The 13,453-nt window shown below is 44.2% G+C and overlaps 1 protein-coding gene across 2 annotated transcripts; it reads right to left on the reverse strand.

Annotated features, from left to right (window-relative positions):
• Nucleotides 1-6,383, reverse strand: LOC111856535 (protein-lysine 6-oxidase). Of its 2 annotated transcripts, XM_023836572.2 has the most exons (7): nt 5,523-6,380; nt 5,320-5,428; nt 3,751-3,888; nt 2,435-2,591; nt 1,708-1,803; nt 936-1,051; nt 1-575 (listed from the first exon to the last, which is right to left on the reverse strand). In XM_023836572.2, the coding sequence occupies exons 1-7, from the start codon at nt 6,121-6,123 to the stop codon at nt 569-571; spliced, it is 1,224 nt and encodes a 407-aa protein (XP_023692340.1). In that variant the 5' UTR covers nt 6,124-6,380; the 3' UTR covers nt 1-568. The 2 variants fall into 2 exon arrangements, with proteins under 2 accessions (XP_023692340.1, XP_023692342.1); XM_023836574.2 differs by lacking the exon at nt 1-575 and having other exon boundaries at nt 932-1,051; nt 5,523-6,383.
• Nucleotides 6,384-13,453: the final 7,070 nt, after the last annotated feature.

Below are 13,453 nucleotides of genomic sequence, written 5' to 3' on the forward strand. Positions count from 1 at the left end.
TTGAGAGATTGTTTCAAGTTTACTCAGTTTTTCCTAACAGATTGAGATACACAGTAATATATTCAAATGAAGAAAAAGGATCAGTAAGAATGTGGACATAAGACACATTAACATACCATCACGTCCCTCCACTGTGAAATTCACAATCAGCACTATGATAATATTAACATAATACATATTGCGTTGATATGGCTCCAATATTCTACAGCTAACCCTTATTTCTAACTATACAGCCTAAATATGAGGACGATCTACACTATATGCCAATGACTCTGCTCATACCTCTTTTAAAGCGACAATGTACCACAAAATAATGTTTTTACAATTTACCTGACAGAGGAAATCAGTGACTGTGTTACACGTCTACAGATACCTATATGCTGCTAGCGGTCTACAAGCTAAGGATAAAAGAAAGCAGAAAACAGGAAATTTGACTATACAGAGGCTGGAAGTTTCCCCCGGGGTATGACCCCCGTCTCCCCTCACGCCGGCATCCTCATGTTTAGCGGGACAAGCAGAGTCTGGCCCTCCATCCTCCAAGACCAGATTTCAGAGCGTGGTTCACATTTTAGTACCTGAAAGATAAAGAGGACACATCAGAAAGCAGAGGACTGTTCCTGACTGGTCACATGCTCAGCAGACTCAAAACACATGGTAAAGCACTAAGCATATTTGTTCTGAAAGCGAAAGATAAATTAGCTCAATTAGGGCTCCAATTCACCCGGCTGAGCACGAATACATCACATATGAGAGAAAGGCTGATTCATTAAGAACGTCGAATGACGGACTTCGGAGAACTGAGCTCTGTTCTCCGTATATGTGTTGATCACAGCAGGTCAGGGTGGCAGAGGGTAAAGTCATGTGACACAGAGCAGATACTGAGACGGGAGGTGGGGGGATAGAAAGGGACACATGGGAAGGTAGAAAAGGCTCACGGGGAGACGTGACATCCTGAGGTACTGGCATAATTGCCCGTGTAGTAGACCTCGCAGCGCACAACGTTGTTGGAGAAGTCCGACTCCGGGACTTGGAACTCAGGATTGGCTGTGATCTGTAACAGAAGCGGATATGAGGGCAGACTGCCAATCAGCATGTAACCACTTACTCTGGTAGGGGCCATGATGTCATTTATAAGATTTGGAAATATTTTTAAGCTCAGGAAGCAACCCACTTGCCTTATGTAGGGTCATGGGGGTTCAGAGCCAATCCCACAATAACAGGTACCAATAACAATTTGGTAACTCCAATTCTCCTAATCATGTTTTTGAACTGTAGGAGGAAACCCCATGGCAGCACAGGAGTACATGCAAACTCCACACACATGGAGCCATGGCAGAAACTCGAACCCTGAGGCATTAGTGCTAACTGCCATGCCACCCTGATGAGAATAAAAGACATTTATATGTAAAATCCAAAGGCATTTTGATTGTTTCATATTGTGAAGAGATGGAAGGGTTTAAAACTGCCCATGTTCTACAAATTTTACACACTACATAACTCAAGGTGTAAGTGTGTGAGTATATGTAGTATGTGACACACAACAGTGTGAATGGGACCAATGGCCACTGATATTGTGTCAAGACAGTGTAAGGAAGCAGGTGCCTGTGTAACGACGGCTCGTCTGACGGTGCGTGTTGGTCCTTATTTACAAAGGGCCACACTTTCGGCAAGTACGACGAGAACAGGCTGTTTGTACAGGTGACTGGCCTTGAGGATGTAGGTCCCAGGCTTCACGTCTGTGATGTCGATCCACTGACAGTCGATGTCTGCGTTGTAGGTGTCGTAACATCCAGGGCTGAGGCCCTTTAAAGACACAACAACCAATCAGTGAGGGACATGTCAGCTGACCTGGAATCACATGGTGGCCACAGGAACTAGGAGCGTCGTGCATGCAATGCGTCAGACTCTGACACTTTGTCATCTGCGTTCACTACAGATTCATATTCAGTATAACTTCACATTGATTTCTATGTCTTTATGTAGCCAGCTGGTTACTGAGTTTGTCATAAACATTGGTTACCGGTTCAGTCTCGTATCAAATTCAAAATATTGCTTCTCACTTATAAAGCTCTGCATAACCTTGCTCCTTGCTACCTCAGTGAACTCTTGACTCCCCACTAACCCTCTCGCTCTCAGATCCTCTAATAATAATCTCCTTGCTGTTTCACGCACTACACTATCCACCATGAGGATCTGAGGTCCTTCAGAACCATGGCCCCCAGACTATGGAACTCTCTCCCACAATCACTCCATGACTGTTCTCCTTTCTCTTCCTTCAAATCCGAATTAAAGACATTTCTTTTCTTTGAACATTTCTGTACTGTCTCTTCCTCCTATACCGATTACTGATTTTTTTATTTTTTTTTGTGTAAAGCGACCTTGGGATTGTGAAAGGCGCTATATAAATGGAACTTATTATTATTAAACTCTCTACCTGGGTGTGTGCTGTGCAGGCGAAGCGTCTGTAATAGCCTGGGTCACACGACGTGTCCTCCAGGCAGAAGCTGGCCTTGTGTCCTTCAGCTACCTTCCTCTGGGAGCCCCTCTCCAGCAGGTCGTAGCGGCTGAATTGGTCCATGCTGTGAAAGTGCCTGTGAGGTCAGAAACAGCTTTGCATAAATGCTTGGGTGAGTTCGGTGTCTGGGGCTCGTGGGAGTTTTACTTACACGAAAATGTTCTGAGGGCAGAACAAAAAATGATGGGCTCAGAGGGAAGACAAATCAGATTGTACAGGAGGTGGGTCCAAGCAACTAGAGGAGGTGGGACCAACCAATCAAATGTCTCCCACGAGGGTCTAGGGCCCTCTCATGGCTCCACAGTACAACCTGCTGGAGGCAGGGCATCTACAGGTCTCTCCCTGAGTGTGTCAGTGAAGTTCATAGCCAGGGTGTTAAAGGCACATGAGTTTTGATAGCAGACATGGAGGAGGAGGTATGTACTGGTCTTGGGTGTGGAGTGTTGGGGGAGAACTACAATGTGATAAACAAGCCACGTACTGTACAAGAAAATGCGGCTTTTTTCTGAGCCACGAGTTTAAAATATTCTGTTCAGATTTATCATCTCTGACCTCTGTACGTTGCTCTGGAATACAAAAAGTAACAAAAATTCCAGGGAGATTCATGTAACGTGTCTGTGCATAGGAGCCAGGATAGACCACACTGATGTGTCATGTGGCATCGCACAGGGAATCCCGGCTGCCTTTGTCAGAACGCTTCCAGCCTGATCCTGATCCTGATCCTGATCCTGATCCTCAGCACAGCTCCTCCAAGCTCCTGGCATTGAAATGTATCCACCTCTCCGGTAATAAAAGAGCCCCTTAGCCTCAAAGACCCATGGGAGTCTTATCACTTTGTACCCAGCGGCTCACAAACAAATCAACGTGAAGGACAGTAAACCGTCTGCTGGCTCAGGCTTCACTGTCTGTGATCAGAAGGCCACCAGTTCAAATCCTGTCCTTAGCAGAATAGTCACATGTCTATGGCCCCCTTGAGCAAAGCCCTTACCCGCCCCCCCCCCCCCTCCAAAATGCTCCAGGGGTGTTGGATAAATGACTGATCTTGCACTTGGACCCCAAGCATCACTCTCAACTCTGTGTGTGTGTGTGTGTGTGGTGTATATATGAGTATGTATGTCTCAAAGGAGAGAGGAAATTGAAGAATTCCTGTACTTATGCAAATAGAAAATAAACCGTAATTTCATTTTCACCTCATTACACTGAATCAGGGTTTGACCTGAAGCACCGGGACTCACCGGTGACAGCTGTGCCACTCCCAGGCGTAGCGTGGCCGGCTGGGCAGGAAGTCTGCCGTCCCCTGGTTCTTCACACGCTGCGGAAACCGCAACAGCACACGCGTGTCCCAGTCCCTCACGCTGGACCTGTATGCTGTACTGTTAGGTTGCAGAGCGGTCAGTATTCTTCACTACCATCATGGGTGCAGTCTTCAGACGAGATTTACTTTCCCAGTTTTCCTTGTACAATTCCATACCTCCATCAGAAGAGCACCCTGATATGTCCCACGGCAGTTCGATGGGTGGAATGGATTCTGTCACTAAGAAAAGACTTCAGCAAATTGTCACTAAGGCCTCAAAGATCTCTGGTGCTGACCATCCTCTACCTGAATGCCTCTAAATTCAATGCACCATAAAGGTGTCCAAAGGGATATGGAGACCCCCTCAAACCCAGTTCATGGTCTGTTTCAGGCAGACAGCTCATACTGCTCATCACATAAACAACAGCTTCCTCCCCTCTGCTATCAGATTCCTTAACAGTTCCCCCGCTTGTAATCAAACAACAATGCAACATTTGCACCATTTAAACGTTTACATCTGCATCACTAGAGACCCCTGACAACCAGTTTGCACATTATAACTGCATACTTGATGTGATGCATGTTATGTATGATATGTATGTATATGCCTGACATTTCGCTACATGAATTTGCACAACCTGCTGTATTTTTGCATTTACTTATTTCCGTTGCGTAACTTGTGTCTTGTGTTTATTCTCTGTTATGCCCTAATTGTTAGTTTTCTATTGTCCTGGTGTCTCCAGCAGTATAGGAAGCTGAGCCAGCAAAAATTTCCACTGGCCACAGTCATGTGGCAGTTTAGAGTTAGAGGCTGATTGTACAAAAGGAAATAGGACCTTTTCACAAAGGCAGCTCCCGAGTCTGTAAAAACCTGTGTGCTTTAACCCTTTCAATCCCCCAACCCCTACTATTTGTCTTAGGGGACCATTAAGGAAAGGAGATGTGAAGTATGAGTTTACTAAATCCAGGAAAATAAATAAATCACCCCCTCTGTTTTCTTTTGCAATTTTTTTTGTGTCTGTGTACCATGTTGGCTTTAATTACAGCTACAAAATAAATTTAGTAGCGAATATAAAACACGTCACGTAAACCCGGCTCTCTGGACTGATGATAAAAATACATTCGTGCGACTGTTAATTTAAAACTAGAAACAGAGAAGACAGTAACAAAACTAATCAAACTGCAATCAAATGGTTTCTGCTGGCATCCCTCAGAATTACACGCAGAAAACAGACCGTGCGTCACTCTCTCTCCGCTGAAATTTTACTGCTTTTGCACGTTTGCACTTCATAAAATTGTCGTAGAAATGTATCTAATTCATAAACTGTAATTTTATAGATCTATTAAAATATCTAGAAATACTAAAGCAAATGAAAAATAAGACTTTCGAAAACTGCTTAAGTAAACATACGGCGTCACCTCATAACCTTATTTCCTAGGTGCTTCGTTGCCATGATGGAATTCTGGGCAGATAGATCTTATTTATCATCGCATGTAACATCTGACGCACCTTGCCAAGCAGTTCTCCTCTGCTGCGCACCTCAGGTTATACATGGGGACCCTCTGGATGTACGTGGTGGTCTGGATGTAATAAGGATCTGGAACCAGGTCTGGCAAACCTGTGGATCACGCACATACGGAGATCCCGCAGTAAAGTACACTGCATGTTAGTCAGGCGTATTGTTCATATCCCGAAACGCCAATGAAACTTACCGTTTTGAAAAAGTCGCGTACCGTACCCCGGTCTCTGTCTGCCATCAGGTCTTTGTCTGTTATAGGTGTCATGTGTGTTATAATACGGGTTGTTTTCGTCAAGGGATTTGTAGGGGTCGTATGGGTCGTCCGCCACCATTGTATTCTCCGGTCTTAAATTGCTAAACTGGGGGGTATTTTCTCTGCTGGAATCGCTGGTCTCTGGTGATCTCTCGGCATCGGGTCTGCGCTGCTGGGATCTTCTCGCAGCTCCAGCTTGGAACCATTGGCGGCCGCGCACTTGCCCCCTTGCTCTCTGCGGATCTCCGCGACCGACTTGAGAATTTTCTTCGGTTTCATTACTGCTCTGGATGATGACGACGGGATTTGACCGGACCGACCCCGTACTATCTTCCCTTCGCCTCGGTGCCTGTAACTGTGATGCACGACTCAGCAGACTGTGAACCCTGCCGTTGACCTCCCATCTAAACCTTCGCAAAAAGCCGCCGGATTGTGGGTCGCTACGCCGCTCATCTTGTGCATGAACTATTTGTAAAATGCAACTCCATAGACATAAGTGTGCACATGAGAATACAACAACGTCAAAGACAAAGGTTCTCATTTTAAACTTTCACAGAATAAAACAGTGTTCCGTGAAAATTGCTGAATAAATTGTAAATTATAAACAATTAACTTGCATTGTTCAGAGAGCACACACGATAACATAAACTGAAATGAAAATATTTATAAGGTCTGCATATAATAATTAAAAAGTTATAAAAATGCCTTACATCAAAGGTTTCTGTGTTGTCCAAGCAAATTCACATCTAGACCTCCCTAGCTGGCGTGTTGAGCGTGACCAGGAGAAGGGACTGGGTTTTAAAGTTCTGGAACCGGTACAAAGTTATACAAGCGGTTCTGGCAAAAAATGTACCTACGTAACACGCTAAAACGTGAGCACAGCCACTTACTCACTGCGCTTAACCTTGCAAGAGTTCACAGATGGGTACAAATAACGGAGAGCTACAGAAAGTCGCACTGTAATCATGTTAATGGAGGAGTGTGAGCAGGACTGCCTGTCATGTAGCCGCAGTCCACGACGGCAAGCTTCCTGTCACCAAAGGCTTAGACTGCAAAGTGTCATCCATAGATCACAGGTCTAAATTTACACGATATTCATGAGAGGTGGTGCACTGAGAATCATAACAAGTGTAAGTAAGTGAATAAAACAATGATCTTGAAAATATTTATCACTTGGGAAATTAGCCCTGCATGGCCATGCTGTACAGTATATTGATCCTTCATGTACCACATGAAAGACTTGCCTGGGGGGGGAGTTTTCAGTGTAACAGCCTCAGGTGCAGAAATTAAGTGATTAATTCCCATAATTCGGTTTGTGGTCTGCTGTGCCAGGCAGCAGAAGGGGAAACTGCTGTCTATGCGATATACTGAACACACATGGTCCCTTATAACTTGACTTTTAACTTCCACGGTCTGTGAGGTGCAAAAAACTTCTATATTTAAACAAATATCTGCTTGGTTGCTTGGCTACATCAGCCTATATCTAAAAAGCTTAATTTAGCTCCCTGTAAAAACAGGCTTTTAAACCACTTGAGATGGTGATCTTGTTATATTGTGTTGATGGTGATCAGTGTTATACTGATTATGTTCAAATGAAGGAAACTTAAATCATTTGAAATGTCATGATAAAAATCTAGGTATTGCGTATCAGTTAGATTTATTTATTTGCCAGAAGCTTTTGCCCAAAGCGACATACAAGTGAGGCACAAGCACACAGGTGTGAGGAGTCATCTAGGAACAAATGGTGCAAAGCTGATCTTCCAGTGAGTAACCAGAATCAAGTGCGAGGTGTTTGTGGGGATAACAGTGATGGAACCGCTCCTTTAAACCTTGCGTCATAAACAAATGTTACCTAGGAGAGAATGCAGTAAGAAACTCAAGTCTAAGCGCAATATACAGCAACGCAGAAGAGCATCAGTGTCTGTTGGCCTAGTTATGTTATACGGTCAACCCTTCCACATCTGGGGGGTTAGGGGCACAGGCCCCTCGCGATCTGGAAAAAACGTGGAATTTTTTTTTGTCCCCTCGGCAAGCGAAGCACATTGAAAAGATGAGGAATCACTGCAAGATATCACGTGAGAGGCTGCAGTAAACACGCGTGACATCTTACAAACCAGCACTGTACATATATTTTATGCATTTTAGTCACTGAACTTTTTGTGTTTCGTCTGCTGGCCTTTATGTGATGTCTATGGCTTTCACGAAACTTCAAAAAATTCCCATTTAATTTCTTATTGCAACCCCATGATATTTCAAAACCGTGATGGGGAAAGTCCAGGGTCAACTGTACATGCATATCTTAATGACTGCATCTTACTTGATGCTCCTCTCTGTTGTCTTTGTCATAAACACTGAGTACTTGCACAGAGTAACCTTCTCATTTAGTTCATTCTGTCAGGTCACTTTGCATCACAGTTAAACCTACAAAAATCCACACTGTTGTGACTCATCTGATGATTGGTCAATGTTTCTTCTGGGGGCGGGTCCAAGTGCAACGAGTTGACATGTGACTGTATACAGCCCAGGCCTTTTACAGGAACAAGTGGTTTATGCTGAAATGTTGTTTTGCTCTAAACTTTGTTATGTGGTTTAACCTTCGAAAATGTGTGAATAATCATCACAGTTGTGCTTTTGTACAGTGACCCTGAGAGCCCAGAGTTAACGCAACGCAAAAACGTTAATGTAAAACAAAAAGACAACACTAAAACATCAAGACAAAAAAATAAGCTAATTTAATTTTAACAACATCAAACCGACTCACTTAACCATGTCCACCAACAGACTTATTTTTGTCTGTTTATGACATTGGGCCCTCAAGTCTCCTGTTGCGCCTTGGTGCAGGTCCTGCAGTCCGCCATCAGTGGTTTTCTCCCTGGCAGTTCATCCTTTTGGCTTCTGTGATTTTGTGAAACTTGATACCAAACAATTGGACATCTTACACCTAGTGGCCACTTTTTGTTACACCTGCTCCCTAAAGCAGGGGTGGCCAGTCTTATCCGCAAAGGGCCGCTGTGTATGCAGGTTTTCACTGCAGCTCCCTAATTAGATTACTAATCAGAGGACTGATTGGCTGAAGAGTCCTCACACCTGGGTTTGAACAGCTGACTGGCTGGATACATGAATACAAACAGCAGTCAGGGTAAACAAAAAGTACACTTAGTGCTTGACTTGGCAGTATAATAGCGATGGCGAACAGCAAAGATCAATATGACTTCAAATATGCAGTTTTTGTTAGTGTCGTATCTGGCAGATTCAGCCACACTCCTGGGATTTTCACCTCTATCCTGTTTGTACTGCAATTTCTACATTTTACAGAGTATGATGCGATAAACAGACAAACATCCAGTCAGCAGCAGTTCTGCTAATGAGAGAGGTCAGAGCAGAATGGCCAGACTCATTAAAGATAATGGGAAGTGCTCAGTGTAACAATGGTGTGCAGAAAGGCATCTCTGAACATACAGCTCACCAACTACTGAAGTGATTCTGGCAACAAGAGGGAATCCAGCCTGGTACTATGTAGGGGTGCTTAATAAAGTGTGTGTATATGTGTGTGTGTGTATGTTTGTGCAAGCGGGTTTACCTATCCTTATGGGGACATAATGTCACCCTAACGTGATAAATATCTGTTTTTTTCCCTTATGGGGACTGGTTTCCTGGTCCCCATAAGGGAAAACTCTATTTTATAAAAATCGGTGACTGCTATGAAAAAACTAAAAACTCTTGTATTTTGTTAGGTTACTTATGGTTATGGTTAGGGCAGGGTAGGGGACAAGGTTGTCATAGTTAGCATTAGCATTTTTCCCATTGAAATGAATGAGCGGTCCCCATAAGGATATGTTTACCCTACATGTGCGCACATGTGTGTGCACGTTCGTGTGTGTTTGTGTGTGTGTGCCCGTGTGTGGTTGTTACTCTACCTTCCTTGCCAAAAACTGTATTTTATTCATATTTTTACGCCTTAACAGCACTTCCTTGTGAAGTCCCAGCTATATGCTTAACCCTATCACAGAAGGTCCCATATGACCTGCCTGGACCACATCCATCCTGATGTGGTACAGGCCTGTTGTTCTGGAATTAAAAGCATTTAGAGGCCTGCATTTGATGCAGCACCACGGCTTCTGATGCTGATCTACATCCATCCATCCATCCATCCACAACGCGTATTCAGTACAGGCTCAGTGTGTGTTGATCTACATCCATCCATCCATCCACCTTCTACACTGTGTATTCAGTACAGGCTCACTGTGTGTTGATCTACATGCATCCATCCATCCACCTTCTACACTGTGTATTCAGTACAGGCTCACTGTGTGTTGATCTACATGCATCCATCCATCCACCTTCTACACTGTGTATTCAGTACAGGCTCACTGTGTGTTGATCTACATGCATCCATCCATCCACTTTCTACACTGTGTATTCAGTACAGGCTCACTGTGTGTTGATCTACATCCATCCATCCATCCATCCACCTTCTACACTGTGTATTCAGTACAGGCTCACTGCGTGTTGATATACATCACTGTGTGTTGCTCCTACCTACACCTTCCATGCTGCTTGCCCTTTTCATGATGCCTACACACATTCACACGCAGCCTTTCGTCTGACTGCCTGCTTTTGAAAGCCTGAGTGCCGCACGCGAGAGGAGCACACACACACACACACACACACCGCGGCTGCTTCCGTCAAAGTGCGACTCATTTCCCACCTTTTCCCTCTCTGTTCCATCCGCCCTGTTGGGCTCAGTTACATTTTTCTCTGCAGCATTTTCATTTTAAGCAGTGCTCAGGATACATTTCTACACTTTATAATTCTATTGTAATTTCATGTTTTTAGTCTCTTGCTTGATTAATTAACTTTAAAGCCCCCCCCCCAATTAAGAAGCGTGGGCTAAATGCTATATGCTTTCTACACTATCGGCCGACTCCACAGTCATTATGAAGTTGTGACTTGATCTCTGAAATTCATAAGTTTTCACGGTGATATCACCTATTTGACAGTGAATGAAAACATGTATTTGTTCATGGAAGACCATTTAGGAGAATTAATCCTGTAACAGTGTGAATATAGAGGTGCTGAAATACTGCCCTCTATTGGTGGTGCTGTGGTTAAAAAGGCTGGATGTCTTGCCCCATAGAGTTCACTAGGCACACCACCTCATAGCTCTGTTTGTTATTTTTTCATATTTAGGTGTTAGTCTTGACTGATAAACACAAGGCGATGACTTAATGAAGATTAAATGAAGGTAGATTCAACAGTAAAGGAACATTATAAGAAGTACAAGTACTGTAGATGCTCGGTTGGTCAGCTGGCATGCCACATCGTTACTCTCTACTCTTCCAGCAATGGCTGCCCCACCATCCCTGTGAGGGGATTCCCTGGCCAAAGCGACGTCTTTCACGCCTCGCTCTGCGCCCTGACGCATGGCCGTGACCCCGGGGGTCTCCGAAACCCCGGCTCGCTCCTCCCCATGTTTGCGATTCCAAACTGTGTTTCTGAGATGTTTGTTGTTCCATTTCTGGTGCATCATATTTTTACCTTTAAATTTCCCTGCAAACAAATCAACAGGATCATTATTTTGAGAGCGAAATGAAAATAAAAAGTGGTGAAAAACACTCGGCCTTTTAACATACCAATCATGGGAAAGGCAGGGCTTCTAAGGCTGTGCTTTCGGAAATCTGAATCACATCTTCTGTTCTTACTGCAGTTTTCTGCTGCCACGTATCTCCTCTTTCTATCCGACTCTGCCTGATCCAGAGTTGTTTTTTGTGTATCTGAGACTGAGCAAACAGAAGCCTGGGTAACGAGGAGCTGAAGACTGAGCTGCAGTTAGGGCGAGTTTACAGACGGAATCCAGGGGACACCTCGCTACCTGTTTCACAATGTGCCATTTACTATAACGACGGGTTTCATCGGTCACCAGGACTACATGGACTCTTGTACGCTGACAGTCATGCGCCCACTGTCACACTCACATGCTGTCATAGACCATGGGAAGTTACAGATCAGTAATCTTACGGAAGTGCTGCCTTTGAACGGCAAGAGGAAACAGATCAACACGATAAAAAAGCACGCAAGCTTGAAGAGAAGAGACCACTGTGCAGGCTGGTGGTGGTGGTGTAATGGTGTGGGGGATGTTTTCTTGGCACACTTTAGGCCCCTTAGTGCCAATTGGGCATCGTTTAAATGCCATGGCCTACCTGAGCATTGTTTCTGACCATGTCCATCCCTTTATGACCACCATGTACCCATCCTCTGATGGCTACTTCCAGCAGGATAATGCACCATGTCACAAAGCTCTAATCATTTCAAATTGGTTTCTTGAACATGACAATGAGTTCACTGTGCTAAAATGGCCCCCACAATCACCAGATCTCAACCCAATAGAGCATCTTTGGGATGTGGTGGAACGGGAGCTTCGTGCCCTGGATGTGCATCCCACAAATCTCCATCAACTGCAAGATGCTATCCTATCAATATGGGCCAACATTTCTAAAGAATGCTTTCAGCACCTTGTTGAATCAATGCCACGTAGAATTAAGGCAGTTCTGAAGGCGAAAGGGGGTCAAACACCGTATTAGTATGGTGTTCCTAATAATCCTTTAGGTGAGTGTATATAGTGATTCTAGCACATATGTCGCCCTTGCCAAACCCCCCAAATGTGTTTTATTTATCACCCCCCACCCCCCTGGCCAAAGATAAATAAATAAATAAATAAATAAGCACCATTCAGCTCTATCTTTCATTTTTATTACGAAATTTGGAACGATACAAATAATGATAAATGTAAAGCTGATTTTACTAATTGCACTGGTACTGCAAAAAGTCAGAGGTGCGCTGTGTGATAGATTCCCCCGCTCCCCCCACCTTGGGCTTCCAGTGGGGTGAGCCCAGCCCTGCCCCCTCCCCATCTCCTACTCCTGAGAGGTAGCCTGCCTAACTCAAAAACTAAAATCAGGGCGCCCCCTCCAACAAGGTTTATTGACCCACACAGTGATATGACACCATTGGCGCGACATGCAGAAGAGCCATATAAAACCGATGGTGCAAACGTTTCTCGTGCGGGGGGCCCGGACTCCGGCGGCTGCTCGTGTCGTCCTTACCTAAATCTGCCAGTGATATATATATATATAGGGAGGGGAGTGTATAAACTGGCATATCCAGGGAGCCCAGCATTGTATATGTGTGTGTAAACAGACACTCCTCTACTTACAAACTTTCAACTTTACGAACTTTCAGACATACGAACGAAGAGGACCAAATTGTGTTCCTCGGGCTCCCGTTTCCTGTCCGCAACATCATTTTTTTTCTTCTGAGTGCCAATTCCGCCTAGCACAGCAGTGTAGCGTGCGTACTCCCGGCATCGTAGCTCTTTATACTTGCGTATACGCTTAAAATGATGTTGAATAATGACTTACGAACATTTCAAGTTATATCTCGTTCGCAAATAGAGGAGCGGCTGTATATATGTGCGTGTGTGTGTATTAGGTTTAAATGACATTGTAGAGACCAATTCTTCAGGTCCTCACAAAGATTTGTGAATGCAATCAAAAAACTAAAAATGCCGAACGTCTCGTATTTTGTTTGGTTACTTATGGGCAAGGTTAGGACTGGGTAGGGGTTACGGTCGTCATATTGGGATTGAGAATGAATGGATAGTCACCACAAAGATATAATTACAAACCAGTGTGTATGTGAGTGTATGTGTGTGGCATAAAGTGATATATTCAGTGAATATTATTCTACTATTCCATTTTCCATCCTTATCATCTCAGGTCTTTCACCTCCATCACATGCAGGCCTTTATTTGCAGGATCACCTTGTCACCCAGTCGCTTGTGTTGCCTTGATGTGGTTCATATACAGAGAAGC

The sequence above is a fragment of the Paramormyrops kingsleyae genome, chromosome 2 (assembly GCF_048594095.1).
Source record: "Paramormyrops kingsleyae isolate MSU_618 chromosome 2, PKINGS_0.4, whole genome shotgun sequence".
NCBI lineage: Eukaryota > Metazoa > Chordata > Actinopteri > Osteoglossiformes > Mormyridae > Paramormyrops > Paramormyrops kingsleyae.

Excerpts from the sequence above, each read along its gene's own strand:
- LOC111856535 (XM_023836572.2), bottom strand. The coding sequence starts at position 6,123 with ATGAGAACCTTTGTCTTTGACGTTGTTGTATTCTCATGTGCACACTTA. Across the intron at positions 2,592-3,750 it reads GAGTGGCACAGCTGTCACCG|GCACTTTCACAGCATGGACC; the intron begins GTGAGTCCCGGT and ends CTGACCTCACAG. Across the intron at positions 1,804-2,434 it reads CCTGCACAGCACACACCCAG|GGCCTCAGCCCTGGATGTTA; the intron begins GTAGAGAGTTTA and ends GTGTCTTTAAAG.